The sequence below is a fragment of the Maylandia zebra genome, linkage group LG8, assembly GCF_041146795.1.
Source record: "Maylandia zebra isolate NMK-2024a linkage group LG8, Mzebra_GT3a, whole genome shotgun sequence".
NCBI classification, from domain to species: domain Eukaryota; kingdom Metazoa; phylum Chordata; class Actinopteri; order Cichliformes; family Cichlidae; genus Maylandia; species Maylandia zebra.
Window position 1 is genome coordinate 4,503,295 of NC_135174.1, and position 16,965 is coordinate 4,520,259.

Below are 16,965 nucleotides of genomic sequence, written 5' to 3' on the forward strand. Positions count from 1 at the left end.
TGCATATCAGTGTATATGTATGTGTGTGTGTGTCCAGAGTTCAGCTGAGACAGTGTCTTTCGCCCCGACAGGCTAAGTAAACAGTCTTCCAGCCAACCCAGGTGTCCTTGCATGGACATGGGGTTTGAACAGCCGGTTCCGCTTCCTTAATTCTTCGATAAGCCAGGGCCAAGCCAGCTCCGATCCGCCAGAACCCTGTTATCATGGTTCCGAACAGGTAGATATCTTCAGCAGTCAGGCTCACCCGAGCCCAGACTTCTCGTTGAGAAGGGGTGTCAATTGCATTCAGAGACCAGTTGATCAAATCCAAATCCATAATTCCTCTGTTAGGTTTTAGAGAACAGACTGTGAGAGAGTGTTCCAGGGAAAAGTAATACAAAAAAAACCACGAGACCAGACAAGGACATAAAAGGCTAAGCAGGGAAGCTAAAGGAGAGGAGGAGAGGAGAAAAAGTGCGACAGCCTTTGCTGAGAGCCAAAGACGAATGTCTTATGATAACAGTCATAAATTAGCATTACTACTATTTGTAAATAAAACATTTTAATATGTGACTAGCTAGCTATCAACTTTACCATGTTTGTTGCATTTATGAAATTAGAAAACCTAAATAATTACAATTATTTAACAGAATTTGGAAATGGCAGAATAAAATAGCTATTAGCAAATTCAGGATTACTAAACTAACTTGGTTTTAAGCATTTAGAACATTTTAGAGAATGTAAAGGATTGCTGGCAAAAATAATAAAATTAAAATTTTAAGATTTCTATGTCCATATGGGACCACTGCACTGGAATAATTGCTCTTTGGTATTTTTTTATATTTTTTTATCTTATGTTACCTAGAAGTCAGTGCAGTGATAAATCATCAAAAATGCCAAACTAAAAGAAGGTGGTATATCTAGATATTTCAAAGGTGAGTATAAGTGACCCTAATCTAATAAACAAGATAAAAGAGAATCATATTCCACACATGGCTTCCACGGGAGTTGTGAAGAAAACTAAGCTGGCTACGGTAACTCGATAGACACGACCAGAGCATCAGGTTTACATGTAAAGTCAATGTAAAAGCAGATTTGCGTCGCGAAAACGCAAAAACGCTTGAAACGCGCGTCACAGCAGTGCGTCTGGCGCGTTTGACTCGCGAATAAAACCACGCGCCTCAGTTTTTGTGTTGCATTTTGTGCATACGCGGGTATCGCGTCTACCGCTCGAGTTGGAAAAATCTGAACTCCAGCGTCAATTCGCGCCGCGACAACCCATCAGGAGCCTGGTGATGTGGCTCTGACCTAGGTCAAAGGTGCAGATCCAGCCAAAGCCCTTCATACTTCATTCAGTATGGAGGAAAGGCTAATCAACCACCCGGAGCTGTATGACACCAGCTGCTTTCTGTACCGAGACAGGAATATAAAGGACGAGCTTGGAGGAAGATATGTGAAGAGATCGGGCAACCTGGTAAGTTCATTCATTTGTCTTTAGAAATTTTTCACTGAGCCGGGGAAGCCGCACAAAAGCTAGCAAGCCACCGCTATTTTCCCACTGATGTACAAATGCTGTTCTGCTCTTATGCATGTTGTCATATAGGAATATATTTTGTTTATTAATAAACAGCACACAGTGGTCCCGCTGTTCACCCGTCACTGCTTCGCTTTTTCGCTGATTTTTTTTTGCACAGTACAGCATTGCATTCTGCAGCCTGATTGACAAATCTCCTCCATGTCGTGTCTCCTGCGCTTGCCAAATTTATCATGTTTGGTTTTGATAACCATCACGTCCAATAGAAAAAACAGCACAAAAACACCCATAACTATGACCTTCATTCGGAAATAGACACCTGCACCGCGAGGGAAAAAGGCGCACGAAAGTGGTGGGCAGATGAAGACAAAATGCGGCATAATAATACTTTTACGTTTTGCAATCTACAAAGGTTTGCACTTTGAGAATCAACTTGTGAGAACTGTGACTAATGTTCGTGTGTGGAAAAAAGTGTATAAAGTGCGTGGCCAGGGGCTAGTTATTCTGAGAACCCCTGCTGCAATAAAGGAGGGACCACTGTATATACTTTCTCTATGATTATTGTATTCAACCTGTTAACATTTAATACTGTATTGATAGAACCAACTGATTCTGCAGCAGAGCATCCCCTGTTGCTTCTCCTGGCTCCCCAGTCCCTGAGCTCCTGCTGCTGCACCCACAGGTATGTACAGCAAGCACTGATAGCTCTTTACTCTGTGGGATTGCCTGTGATCACCTTTACTAAATATCTACAACCAATCTGATTAGATCCTGTTTTTTTTTTGGTTTTTTTTTCAATGTTGAAAATGAAAATCTAGTAGCAGCCTTCTCATTTCTTTGTGTTTTGTGCTGTTTTACAGGCCCACAGAGGAGGACAGCTCTGAGGCGGATGAGGGACGGGTCCCAGGACGGTCCATCGGTGGTGGAGCTGGCCATCCTGGTGTCCCTGAAGAGTCCACACCAGTCTCCAATGGAGCATTTCCTCCTCAGCCTTGTTCCTGCTCTGGAGATCAGCTGGTCCTTTTTATTCCTGTCTCTCTGTAAATACTTATATTTTATATATTTATGTTTAATGATTTTCTGTTTGAGAATTTTAATATTATTTCAAATAAATTTTTATAATGACTGATGTCTCAGTTCTACTACACAGCAAATGTTGGCACACGACTTGACACATGTAGAATTTATTTCATATTATACTAATGACAAAATATACTAATACAGTGGGATGCAAAAAGTTTGGGCAACCTTGTTAATAGACATTATTTTCCTGTATAAATCGTTGGTTGTTACAATAAAACAATGTCAATCAGGTAGGAATGAAGTAAGACATTAATAGAAATAAAGAGTTGTATGTTGACATGTAGACCTTTCCTTGCTTAAATCATTGTTAATATTTTTGAAAAATTAACCCGTGATAAGACAGCTTATCATGATACAATATGCTGGATAGAACCACATAGCTAAAAGTGAACCAAACTGTTCACAATTTTATCTAGCTCTCAGTTTTAAGAAAGGCTGGTGACCCCTGTTATAGAGTCTGAGAGCTGCGGGGATTATATACAAATTTTCAACTATACCAGAATTAAACCAGGTCTAAATAAACAAAAAGGAGTGAGTATCACTACAAAGATTAACCCACAATGGTCCTCATACCACAGTTTGATATCAGGAAACACCGAGAGCATACACTGATATGACACCACAGCCATGCTATCATTGCAAACACTGATAACAGCATAAATCGAATTAAATCGGGACTTTATGAGTCTAGTATCACTAGAAATATTATAAACAGTCGTCTCCATACCACAGTTTGATATCAGGAAACACCGAGAGCATACACTGATATGACACCACAGCCATGCTATCATTGCAAACACTGATAACAGCATACATCGAATTAAATCGGGACTTGATGAGTCTAGTATCACTAGAAATATTATAAACAGTCGTCTCCATACCACAGTTTGCTATCAGTAAACTCCGATGGCATTCACTGATAGCATACCACATCCATGTTAGCAGTGTATAAACAATAGTTTAGCATTTATTAGCACAAGTATCAATAAAGGACTGCCATACCGTGCAGATGGACAGGCGCTCTGCAGCTGCAGCTCCTGGAGCAAATGCTGTCATTTAGGGCGTCTGGCGCGTTTTTGTTCACGTACTATCGGCGTTTGGTGTGAACATAACTGAACACTGATGACGTTTTATTTTTGCTGTATTTATATATTCATGTTTCACTTCGAGAACTGCCACATTAGGCTATGTAATGCTACAGTTCCCTATTAAATAAAGATGAGCGACCCTCCAGGATTCCGCTGATCATAAACCAGCAGTTGTGTTGGTCTAAATTTCAAGTTTTCTACCAAGTCTTACTAAATTCATTTTAAAATACATCACCCCAGATGGGACTCGAACCCACAATCCCTGGCTTAGGAGGCCAGTGCCTTATCCATTAGGCCACTGGGGCTATATCGGCGGTAGGTTGTTATATGATTTCTAATACAATATTTTAATGCACTATCGTGACGATAAATACAGATTAAACCGTGGTGCTTGGTATATATTACGTATAACTGTAGGGCAATAGAATGGGATGGGATTACATATTGATGGACTTTCCCTTGGATCTTAAAAACGTGCTTATTAGTTAAGTCGGAAAGCAACATTTAGTAAAAACGAAGTTTTTGCAATTATTTCAGCATTTGCTCTCGTCTCTTGAATGCGCTAGCGGATGGTGCAAACCCTCTTTGATCTCCCGACTGGTGACAGCGCTTCCTGAGAAGGAACCAGCCTCGTTTGTTTTCCTCCTCCCTATTCAGCACAGTCAGGAGGAATGGTAGCCAGTTAGCTTCTCAGACAGCAGCTGTTGGATTAACTTGTTACCGCTGTTTGGCATTCGGTTGTTCTGTCACAATAATGAATTTACTGCCTTCAAATCCGCACGGGAATGGACTCCTCTATGCTGGATTTAACCAGGATCATGGTATGAAGCGTCGTGGTGGGGGGTTTGTCCTCCCAAACGTGATTTGGGAGCATCGTTGATGCTAATCTATCACTACTAAGCCAGCGTCTTCAAATATAAAACCTAAAATAACAACTGCAGTTTTTCACGTTCACATATTGTAGTCCATTGTGAAAATATGGCTACGTGCTCTCTCTTCTTGAAACATTAACTTTAAGCGCTCAACGTTAATACTAGCTTAGGCTAACCTATCCGAAAAATAGTTAGCGTTTTTGTTTTCAGCTAACCAGTTATCGAGTCTTAATTAGAAACTAGAAAAATTGGTACAGACATGATAAAAAATGGTCGAATTCTATAACGAGGAAATTAACTAACTGATTTGTATTTAAACTTAGCACAAATGCTAATATAAGCTAAGTTTTTATCGCACTAGTCATTACTGTGACCACAACGGGTGTCAGCAAGTGTTAGCTAAGCAATGCTAACAGCTCCCTTCGGTAAATGAACGTTAAACCGACATTAATGCACCTTAATTGCATAATTTTATGTTAGCTTTCCCGGTGATCAGTTTTTCGTTATGACTGTCCATTTTCTAAAATACAGATAACATGTTGTTCATTTGTAGTTTACGTTAAATCGACATTTTCCTAGCTCCCCACCCACCAACGTTTACACAGGCCGTAAAGTTGGAGTGTGATTCTATCATAACCTTTTGTTAAAGTTACTCGTCAGCCACATTTGTGAAGATTGAAGTTAACTTATTGTTACTACACTATGGGGCCATGGCACTAAACGTCACTGTCGTCGTTGTCAACATATGATGCGGCAGTTTCATATGAATTCCAGAAGAGATCCAAACACTTTCTATATAAGGGCTGCACTTGTCTATGCATCTCATTCTTCCCAGTGTCCTCATGTAGTGCGTTCTCATTACTGTAAATCTTGAGATGACCTGATATTGTAAAGTCATTTACGAGAACCACATTGTATGGCAACAACAGTGGATTAATCTTGTGTTCATCTTGTGATTTCTGCTGTTTGACCTCGGTGTCTCTCTACAGGATGCTTTGCCTGCGGTATGGAGAATGGATTTCGTGTGTACAACACGGATCCTCTCAAAGAGAAGGAGAAACAAGGTAACATGACTGCAAAGATTGGTCATATTTTTTGTTGGTAGGGATTTTACGCCTCAGACTTTGTAAATACTATTTTCTACAGTCACTGGTTTGCTCACATACTAGATAATGGATTAGAAGAAGCAGTGTGGAAATATTAAACCATTTTAAAAAGAAGTCAGTGACAGGAAAACAGTCTTTGAAAAGAAATTCCACAAGAATTCCTTGATTTAGTTTAATTTGAAGAGGACAAATATAATAAAAATGGACTAACACTAACAATGGGCATACTTGTCTGTTCACGTGAATGGATAAGCACCCATACTTTGTTAGAAATATTAAAAAGTATCATACTTATATATGAGTATAAGTGCTGCCTTTCCAGTAAAATCCTCTACCATCATGGGCTGCAGCTGGTGACAGTAGCCCCCCTTCAGTTTTTGCAGTTCTTGATGGACATTCCTTGTGAAAGTGGATTGTCGGCTGCAGTCAAAGACTGTGGAGTTGGAGTCTATCTGATTGCAAGACTCAAGACAGTTGAGTGAAAATGAGGACCACCAAAAAAGCACCCTGAAAAGCCTGGATAGGAAGGACAGGAACTGGCTGTCTAGCAGCAAGTGACCCTAAAATAAGAGTGAGGGCATTGTCCAGTATCAGAGTACTCTTGGGGAGCCTTCTTTATAGCTGGGTAACACACCCTACTAAAGTCCATGTGTGGGGAAACCCAGAGATCTTTACATACAGCTGTCTGCATGAGAAGGCACATTGAGTGATGATATATTTTTACTTGATTTAAATAATTTTCTTAGTACATAATAAATCATAAGATATGCTTTATCACAGAAGTTGGTAATTTCCTGTGTTACAGCAGTAAAAACAACACAAAAAAGCCAAACAATATATAGCTCAATAAAATAAGATAAGATAAGATAACCTTTATTAGTCCCACACGTGGGAAATTTGTTTTGTCACAGCAGGAAGTGGACAGTGCAAAAGTTATGACGCAAAAATTAGAATACAATAAGAATAAATACAGTACACAGCTGTACAGAATAGAATAAAATAATATACTATATACGAATGTAAATGATGAATACCATACAGTGTAGAGTTCAGTGATTTAAAACAAAGGCAAAATAATTGTTAGAACTTGGCGGATGCTGCTCACAGGAAGTCAGTGTTGTAACTGCATTGCAAGTCCTGAAACATGGAGGACATTTCACCCAGCACATGGCTAAGACAGCATGTGACCAAGCACATGACCTGCACTTCTTTAAACTCAAATTTAACTGCTTTAGGTCTGCAGTCTCTCCTTTCTCTGAGCTAACCCACAGTTAAGAGACTGCAAGCAGTGCAGTTTTTTGTTTGTTTTTTTCTTTTTACCTACTACTGTCACTTACTGTATTTTACAGTATTTTACATTACTGCCCATTAATGTCATTTTCAGAATTCCTCGAGGGTGGGGTTGGCCACGTCGAGATGCTGTTCAGGTGTAATTATTTAGCACTAGTGGGAGGAGGCAAGAAACCCAAGTACCCAACTAACAAAGGTATGTTTTGTCAGCTTTGTTTGCTTTACTGTCAATACTGGATTTAAATCAGTCCTGTAATCTGACAAATGATCACTTTTAGATATTAAGAAAGATTCTTTTTTTTTCTGTCATACACAGTGAGAATCTCACCTGTTTGCTATTTGTACTAAAAGCCACAGATTATAAATGCATACATTCACCTGTCCACTCTGCAGCTTTTGTTCCAAAGGGTGTTAACTATGGATTTCAGTGGGATGTTGCTGTTAGTACTTAAAGTAATGTTTTGAGAAATTACAATGGAAAAGAAGCAAAACACATCAGTTTGGTGGGATATCTCCAGGTCCAAGGCAGATAACCCTTTGTTTTACTTTTCCACCATACTTTCACATTTTGCACAGTATGACTAAGGTCTGTTAAATGCTGTATATGTTGCAACACTAAAATGCCACTTCCTGTAGAACATGCAGTATGTTTTATATATGTGACGGCTTTTTTGTTCTCCAGTGATGATCTGGGATGACCTGAAGAAGAAGACTGTCATTGAGATTGAGTTTTCAACAGAAGTAAAAGCAGTGAAACTTCGACGTGACAGGTAGCTCAGTTATTATTGCAGCAGTTTCTAATGATTTTGTTTCTCTTTTTTGTATTCTGATCTTTTTGTTTGCTGATAGCGTGGTTGTTTTTATTCACACTCCATTTTAAAAAAAGAGTAAATGAATAAAATAAAGGATCTTAACATCAGTGAGACAGGCTGATAAAGATTTAAATCCAAAAAATGAACTCTTAAATTTTGTTTTTCCTTTTTTTTGGCATTACTTAATAGTTTACATTTTTGCTTGTGTGTCGGTTGTCCCTGGTTCTTAGGATTGTGGTGGTCCTTGACTCAATGATCAAAGTGTTCACCTTTACCCACAACCCACATCAGCTACATGTGTTTGAGACCTGCTACAATCCCAAAGGTCAGTTTACCCTTTGAATAAAACTGTGACTTGCTCAAGCTATTAAACCATGCTGATTCTTTGGAAACGTATTAATCACCAAAACTGTAGTCCCAAATGTTCTACTGCTCTGGTCAAAAGAATAAGTGAAAAAAAAACTGAGCTCAGTGGCTAAAAATGTTCCTTTTGTTTAAGAGCAACAAATCTTTTTTTTTTTTTTTTTGTGGAAGTACTGTTCTTCAGGTGTGTGACATTTTCAACACTTGCTCGCTTTCTCTCCTTGTCCTCCTCAGGTCTGTGTGTGCTGTGTCCGAACAGCAACAACTCTCTGTTGGCCTTTCCTGGGACGCATTCAGGCCACGTACAGATTGTGGACCTTGCCAACACAGAGAAGCCTCCAGTTGACATCCCTGCCCATGAGGGGGCACTGTGCTGCATAGCGCTCAACCTTCAGGGCACAAGAATAGCTACTGCATCAGAGAAAGTACGGACTTTAGAAAATTAAGTAAAGTAGTAGTAAAGGGACACTCCTTCAGTTGTGTATTTTGCTGTATTTCTTACTAACCTGTGTTCTGTGTTATATTTCCACAGGGGACACTCATTAGAATTTTTGACACATCTGCAGGTCAGCTCATACAGGAGCTAAGACGAGGCTCACAGGCAGCTAACATTTACTGGTAAGTGCTTAGCACAATGCTAACAGCATGAGAAACATGTCAAAATGATTAAATAATAAGTTAGCAAGCTAGCTCTGTCAATGTGGAGGGCTAGTTGCTCTACTCTGAGTTCCTGTTGAATGGCTGAACGTCTTACCCTATCTTTAAGTCAAAGACCAGCCACCCTTCAGAGAAAGCTAATATTTGCTGCTTGTATCAACAGTCTCATTCTGTGTGTAGGAACATAGACTAACCAATAAATCGACAACTTTGATTTTATGCTCAGCTTTTTGTTTATCACAGCGGACCACTACAATCTGTCTTTCAATCTCCCACTTCCCTCACTCGTGAACAAGGCGCCAAGATACTTAAGATACTTAAGTCCTCCACAGGCAGCCGCTTGTCCTTGGCCCAGACAGGGCACTCCACCCTTTTTTGGCTGAGAACCATAACCTCAGATTTGGAAGTGTTAATTTTCCTTCCTGTCGCTTTACACTCTCCTGTGAACCGCCGTAGTGCTAGCTGGAGGTTAGCTCGAGGCTTAGAGAACCATGTCATCTGTAAAATGTAGAGATGTGATACTGAGCCCACTAAAGTTGTCTGCAACCTGGCTATGCTAGAAATTCTGTCCATAAAAATTATGAAAAGAATCAGAGAAAAAAGGCAGCTCTTGTCGAGGTCCAGCCACCCGCTGGGAATAAGTCCAGCTTGGACTTAACAATGTGGACCAAGCCTTCATTGTAACTGTACAGTTATTCAATTCAATTCAATAAAACTTTATTGATCCTGAAGGTTGACCCCGAAGGAAATTGGGTTAAGGCTGCCGACCTTTGCCAGCGCCGACTTACCCTTCTGACCATACATACATTACACAAACATCACATGGGGAAGACAGGTCAGAGAGGTATAACAATGGAAAATGCACCACATGAGGAAAGATAAGGAGAAAAAAATAACTCCCCCCAGACTGAGCTCCAACAGGGAGATCAGTTTGAGAACAGAAAAAAAGACACCTCTGCACATAGCACATGAAAAAAACTCTTAATACACCAAAGAAACACATGACAAGCAACAGGGGTGGGTAAAGGGTTAGAGACAGCCGAATTAGACAGTACATCCGGGCCTGCAGCCTGTGCGCTGGTCTCCTTGATCCACCGTCAGCATCGGAAGGGAATAAGCGTCGAAGGCGTTTGGAAAGGGAGGGGGGATGAGTGTGTGCATATCAGTGTATATGTATGTGTGCGTGTCCAGAGTTCAGCTGAGACAGTGTCCTTCGCCCTGCTAGGCTAAGTAAACAGTCTTCCAGCCAACCCAGGTGGCCTTGCATGGAATGGGAAGGAACAGACTCAACACAGTCGTTATCAGAGTGTTGTTGTTCAGCTCCAGCCTTGAGACCGCCGCTGGCGCCGAGAGGGTCTCCGCATGAAGTGATGATGGTTTTTACTTTAGTGCGAACAACTCATATGAATTTCAAAGCTGTTCTAACAGTCCAACACTGGTCTCTCAATCTCCCGTTGGAGAGCCGCGAGCTTTCTATGATGTTATCCAAACTTGCGTTCCGTGATGTTGTCGTTCTTTTTGCTCAAAGAGCAGGTTCTGAGAACTCACGACCGCAGTGCACTTCCCCAAGATGTGATCGAATTTGCGCTCAAAGGTGTTATTCGAGCTAGACCCTCCAGATGTAATCCAGTTTTTCACTCAGAGGTCTTGTTCTGAGTATTCACGGCAGCCGTGCGTTCTCCAAGATCTTCTCCGTGCTGCACTCAATGAGCCCATTTTGAGAAACTCACGCCTCTTCCCATCATTTCAATCCCAGCGGGCAGCCTTGTGGGGTTTGAACAGCCGGTTCCGCTTCCTTAATTCTTCGATAAGCCAGGGCCAAGCCAGCTCCGATCCGCCAGAACCCTGTTATCATGGTTCCGAATAGGTAGATATCTTCAGCAGTCAGCCTCACCCGAGCCCAGACTTCTCGTTGAGAAGGGGTGTCAATTGAGCCGAGCCGAGGTACCCATCACTGCCTGTTGCCTTTTAATGAATTCAGCTCCAGACTGGAACGCAGCTCCTGTTCAAGAGACTGGTTCTAGGGTCCTAGCTTGAGTTGAACACTGAATATTATCTAGCCAGTGCCTTTCACCCTGACACACTGCCTCAAGTTCCTTTCCCACCAAAAGGTGAGGTTCCTTGTCCTAGCCCAGCCTCTATAGCCAGGGATTGGACTGAACAGGGCACCTGACAATATGCAGAATGGGCAGTATGGTCCCTCCTGCTGGTGATGAGTCTACAGGAGGGATTCCCATATAATTTGGTCTTAGGAAGAAATCAGGGTATGGGCTGTACTGTTTTGAAAGCTTTAACTATATCTTTCAGTGCCTGTCTAGCAAAGCTTTAATGGAATGTACTTACTGTGTCGCACACTCATTAATAGAGCAACCAGTTTGCAGGTTTTACTTTGTCCCTCTGTGTATCTGAGTCACTGAAAGTGTGTTATTTTCTTGGTCTACTGTCTTTTCAGCATTAATTTTAATCAGGACGCGTCCCTCATCTGTGTGTCCAGTGACCATGGCACAGTGCACATATTTGCTGCAGAGGACCCAAAAAGGAACAAACAGTCAAGGTTGGTCTTTGCTTAAGTGTTTCTTTTTTCTGAACTTGGATGATGAGAAGAATCTGTTGCGTAGTAATTAAATCCGATGCAGTGTTATAAACATAAAGCCTAAAACACCCTGTTTATCTTTGTCTCTGCAGCTTGGCCTCAGCCAGCTTCCTGCCTAAATATTTCAGCTCTAAGTGGAGCTTCTCCAAGTTCCAGGTCCCCTCAGGCTCTCCCTGTGTGTGTGCCTTTGGAACAGAGCCCAATGCCGTCATAGGTAGGTTCCAGACACATGTGATATTTTCTGTAATGTCCAACTCATCGTCTGATCATGTAACAGTGTTTGACAGTTGCAGACGAGGACAGAATTATTACCCCAACCTGTTAAACAGAGTGAATGCTTTCTAACAGCTTTTCCAAACACCCTAGTTTGATCTGGATGTTTGCATTTTTCTACTTTGCACACAGAAACAAGAATATTCAGTTTTGCTCCTGACTGCTTCAGGTTTTCTTTCAAAATCTTCACATATCCTTTTTTCTTCATGATTCCTTCTACCTTGTTAGATTCCCAGTTCCAGATGCACTGAAGCATCCCCAATACCTCCACCGTGTTTCACTCTGTGGGGCAGTGCTCCATAGGTTAGATGCCTCTTCCTTGTTTCTCCAAACATAAGCAGCGTCTCTGTGGCCACAAAGCTCTAGTTTAATATCATCTGACCAGCAGAATGGGGAGGGATGGCACTGATTTTAGTCTGTTTTACACAGCAACTCTGGATGGCTATAACAAAATATCGTCTTAAAATGTATTTTTATTGTAGCTAGCTTATTGTCTCTCTATATCTTTCTTTTAAAAACATTTTAGTTTATGTTCTGGACTTCTCTCTTTTCCTCCTCACACTCAGCTCCAGACACGTTAACATTTCCTCATAGATTGTAGTTCCACAAATGACTTCAGCTCTAAGCGTTTCAGCTAAGGCTCAAGTGCTGCTCTCATTAAAAAACAGCTTGATTACACACATGTTGTTTCATGGCTTAATCCATGGATGAAAAACTTGCTTTAAGTGTTTGGTTCTTTTATCTTCAACTGTCAAAACAAAGCCCATAGCATCATAATGGATATTCAGGGTGCCCTGAAGATCATGGTTCCACAAGAACAGCTGAAGACTCTGCCTCAGTTCTACTTTTGGAAATTCTAGGACCCATATGTCAGCCTGCAGTCTAAAAGTGAAGTGCTATACTGGGTTTATTTACTAATATACGATGAAATCTGTGCTATATGATTGGTGGGGCTGATCGTTCAAGACTCTGTGTGTGAGGAATAAGATGAACAAAAATGGGTGTCTTGGACAGTTTGCTATGATTTTATTTCATGTTGTGTCCTAATTGCCTAAACCTGATGTTGCGTTTGAGAGAGCTCATTAGATCACAACAAACGTTTGAATTTATTGGTCTTTTCTCACTCTTGTGAGATTGACTTGTATGGGCACAAAGCGCACAATCAGTCACTGAGTTTTAGTTGTACTGCTGCTTCTCTGGCTCTCTTCCATGGTGTGTCTTTGTCCCGTCTTCCTTCCTTCACCCCAAGCTGGTCATGGTAGATGGCCGCACCTCCATGAGCCTGGTTTTTCTGGAGGTTTCTTCCTGTTTAAAGGGAGTTTTTCCTTCCCACTGTTGGCAAAGCGCTCGCTAATAGGGGGTCATATGATCGTTGGGGTTTTCTCTGCTTCCTCTGTATTATTGTAGAGTCTTTACATAACATAAGTTATAGATGCTGTCATTTTACACATTTTAGTTTTGCCTATTTTTGCCTCTTTTCCACTAGAACCCACTCAACTCTGTTCTGCTTGTTTGTAGCTTTCAATTACAATTGAACACCACCTTGAGTCGTTATGGCAAGGCAGACTATTTTCTTCATTGCCAGGTTTAAAAGTGGCAGGTTTGATTCTTGTGATGGAGGCACTCTCATGACTCATTCAGTGACATCACTACTAGGTACCTGGTAAGGTGCTACCACCTAATGGAAAACCCTAAAAGCCAAGTAGAGTCAAGTAAATAGGCCTTTGTGAATTTGGTACCCATCAGCTATTCACCTTCTCTTCCTGGAAACTAGCTAGTGCCTGATTCACTGAGGAGCAGTGTTTGGTCATGTCTGACTTTTGTTGTGATTTGGCGCTATATAAATAAAATTGAATTGAATAGTCTGTCAATCATGAAAAAGCAATATTTTGTAATTTTTATAACTTCCTAATCTGATGTAGTACCATGTGGTGAATTCTGTGTGTGGTATTGGTACAAACACTCATTTTTAATTTTTTTCTCCTTCTCCTCAATTTATAGCTATTTGTGCTGATGGCAGCTACTACAAGTTTCTGTTCAACCAAAAAGGAGAGTGTTCCAGAGATGTGTATGCCCAGTTCCTGGAGATGACCGATGAGAAAATATGACCTTTGACCTCTCTTCAGACTTCCTATTAAACAACCTGTTTTGTTTTTCTCTACAGTCTTTTTATTTTCAAGGCAGTTAGAGAAGTTTTTTGTTTCACTTCTCGCTATCTTGACAGACTCTGTAAAAAGAGCATTAAATGACGGGAGAACAAGGAAAAAGAAAAAAGGAATTTTTTGGGGTGGGAGGGGGCCTCTATGGAAAGGTGGTTGGCTGGAGGTATGAACAGTGATTCAGATTTCATCGACCTGCACTGAGGGACACGGACGATTTCCTCCTAAACAAAACACAAGGGGAATATAAAAGACAAAGTTATTTTTTGAAAGGACAACTTGCCGCTTTTTAAGACGTCTTCCGAGGAATTTACAAAGGATGGATATTTTTAATCACACAGATGATTCTGATAGTTAGAATGAGAATTTAGAGATTTTTGTCAACTAACACCACCTGACCTAACAATAGGGAGTGCCTCTGAAACTGGAGAGAATCTGTATGTGTGCACATATTGTTGTCTCATATATATCAAGTATTTGTGTATACTAGTGTACCATACTAAGCGTTTAAAAGCAGGATCAGAATGAAGATGACTGTTTTTCTTCACTTTGGTCTTAATTATCTGCAGAAACATCTACAGCCCCAAACAGAATGCCACCTTAGTATTACTAAATTTTCTTGTAGACATTGTATATACACAACCTGCCAGACAGAACTTCTACTCACAAACTGTACAGAATAGTAGCAAAAGAAATCACTCGTCCTTGACATTGTGCAATACATAATTTCCTTAATTATTATTTTTTGTTTTGTTTTGCAGATTTTTTTTATATTTGCCTGATCAACACAGCTTAAAGAATTTGGCATATTTGTAAATAGTTATCTACCTTCTTGTTGAGTGAAGAGTGATACATGTCTGTATGGTAAATGTGAAGCTACAGAACACAGCTGGTTAGCTTTAGCTTAGCATAAGGTCTGGATGAAGGTGTCTAAGTCTGTCAATCAGTGCTTTTCAGTTTGTTTAAACAAAAGGGTAAAAATAACACATTTTGTCACTGTTACTTACACCACTTTGGTTAGTAGTAGTAGTTTTGTTGCCATAGGAACATATTGACATGTCAGCTTTGTTGACTGATTGTAGCAAACGACATGACATTTTTTTAATGGCACTAATTTTTCACAAATGGAAAGAAGGAAAATTATTGGTTGTTATTAAAAGAGTTTAAAAGAGTTTCCCGAGCACTAAAGGTAAAAACAAAAGTTCCAGCAAAATTGATACTTTCTCAGTTGGTTTGGCCCACATTTTGCACTTTGACAATAAATACATTTAGTTCTTGTTACAAACTCAAAAAGAGGATGACAGAAGACTAGTTGACTGTAATTTCTCTATATAGAAACTAGCAGAGTTTTTCCTGTTTAAACTTATGCTAATTTAAGGTAACTGGCTTCTAGTCTTAGCATCCCATTTACCCGATAGATAATGAAGCCTTGGCATTCAAGTGACTCAGCATTATCTCCACATTTTGATTATTTATTTATTTATTTAATTTGTTCAGTTTGTGAAAGCAAAGTCCTTTTTCTTTTCTTTTTTTTCAAAGTGGGAGTTCAGTGAAAAGAGTAATACTCTTAAGTCTGTACGGTGAATCAAAAGCTTTGGCTGGTAGCAGTTTAGCTAAGTAAAGCAGAAAGAGTGGAAATAATTAGCACAGCTTTGTTGAAAAGTAAAACAAGTCACTAACCAGCCCTTCTAATAAACACCTTCTAGTTCAGTAATTGAGGTCATGAAACAACTTTAAGTGTTCAAATAGAAAATTTATTTTTGCATGTGTATAATATAAAAAAGAAAAAGCTAACTAGCTGCTAGCCTTAGTTTTCTGTTTACCTCTAGAATATTCAAATCTCTTTGCAAAAAATCCACATTTACCAAAATGCTGAAATGTTAAAAGTGAATGTTGAGTGAATGTTTCTGCCACAACAGGGAGCTTAATAGCCAAACAAATATATTTCCTTAATAAATAACAAAAAAAAGTTTGCTAGCAGCAGCTGAGATCAACTGTAACATTTAAAATTTGCTTTAAGAATGCACTTGTATTCAATATTCAGCCCAGTATGATTAATCAGAAATGTCCCTAAAGATCACCAGGTTATTTTTGGTAAAAGTAACTTCACCTCTTCACTCTGAAGCTAATTCAGCTAATGCAAAGTGAAGTGCTGTGTTGTTTGTTGGGCCATAAATTCAAATTCAAATTTTATTTGTCACGTACACAGTCATACACAGTACGATATGTAGTGAAATGCTTGGACAACTGCTCGTGACCTAAAGAAAACAAAAAAGGAAAAGGCTATGAATAAGATAGGAAATAAATATGAAAAATTAAAAAGGGTAAATTTAACTAGGAAGGAATAAAATATAAATTAAGGTTAAAAATGAAATAACTGTACAACACAAATTAGAATGAAGGGTAAGATCTCACTCGGCCAGCTCGGATCCGGAGTTAAAAACTTCGAATTGTGAGTACATTGTATACCAATAGAAACAAGAGTGTCACTGTCATACCTAATGTACCCAATGGTGATGATTTTGCCGATTTAGAAACGCTGAAAACTAACTTAAAAAACAAAGATAAAGAAAAAGTGGTCGGAGCAGTCGTGACGGCAGCCGACCTCTTTCATTCATTCATAAATGGGACATCTCAGTGTGGATCCAACTCGGTTGAACTTGTATAAGCCACGCTGTTAATGGGTGCTGTTTTCCCCCCTCTCTCTCCATTTGTCAGCTGCTTGACAACATTTTGTTGATTCATTGCAAAATTTACATCACGTGTGTCACTTTTTGGGTCGCATTGTACTTTTGTAGGTGTAACGCTGAATATACACGGGACTTGGCGGGTACTGACTACAGGAGGGATGCTGCACAAACTGAAAAGCCAACCTGCTTCTTACACACGCAGAATGATTGTAAAACCTGCATTTAAATTTGTGAATAAAATTTTTAAAATTTTTCAGTTATAATAATGTGCTGTTTCATGCCTACTGTGACGTGGAAACCACATGTAACACACTGAATCTGTGTAACTGTTGACTGTCTTACTGCTGTTTTTAATCACATCAGCACTGGCCCTGCAGCTAACTAATATTTTAAGGATACATTTGGTAACAAGATCAGCATTTTGGGCACAAAATTTACTAAAAAGTGTGCGAATTGGAAAGTCATA

The 16,965-nt window shown here is 39.8% G+C and overlaps 1 protein-coding gene, 1 long non-coding RNA gene and 1 other non-coding gene across 3 annotated transcripts; 2 read left to right on the top strand and 1 right to left on the bottom strand.

Moving 5' to 3' along the window:
* Positions 1 to 315: 315 nt before the first annotated feature.
* Positions 316 to 2,657, top strand: LOC143419939 (uncharacterized). Its single transcript, XR_013099965.1, has 3 exons — positions 316 to 1,453; positions 2,114 to 2,195; positions 2,374 to 2,657. It is a non-coding gene; the product is annotated as an uncharacterized LOC143419939 (long non-coding RNA).
* A 1,259-nt stretch (positions 2,658 to 3,916) lies between these two features.
* trnar-ccu (transfer RNA arginine (anticodon CCU)) lies at positions 3,917 to 3,989 on the bottom strand. The gene has a single exon. It is a non-coding gene; the product is annotated as a tRNA-Arg (tRNA).
* Positions 3,990 to 4,248: 259 nt separating this feature from the next.
* Positions 4,249 to 16,765, top strand: wdr45b (WD repeat domain 45B). The gene is made up of 10 exons (XM_004569694.5): positions 4,249 to 4,505; positions 5,546 to 5,620; positions 7,047 to 7,148; positions 7,635 to 7,722; positions 7,995 to 8,089; positions 8,362 to 8,552; positions 8,660 to 8,745; positions 11,237 to 11,338; positions 11,470 to 11,591; positions 13,652 to 16,765. Exons 1-10 carry the CDS (start codon positions 4,439 to 4,441, stop codon positions 13,756 to 13,758), a joined length of 1,035 nt encoding a protein of 344 aa, XP_004569751.1. The 5' UTR covers positions 4,249 to 4,438; the 3' UTR covers positions 13,759 to 16,765.
* Positions 16,766 to 16,965: the final 200 nt, after the last annotated feature.

Excerpts from the sequence above, each read along its gene's own strand:
- wdr45b (XM_004569694.5), top strand. The coding sequence starts at position 4,439 with ATGAATTTACTGCCTTCAAATCCGCACGGGAATGGACTCCTCTATGCT. Across the intron at positions 5,621-7,046 it reads CAAAGAGAAGGAGAAACAAG|AATTCCTCGAGGGTGGGGTT; the intron begins GTAACATGACTG and ends TGTCATTTTCAG. Across the intron at positions 7,723-7,994 it reads GTGAAACTTCGACGTGACAG|GATTGTGGTGGTCCTTGACT; the intron begins GTAGCTCAGTTA and ends CCTGGTTCTTAG.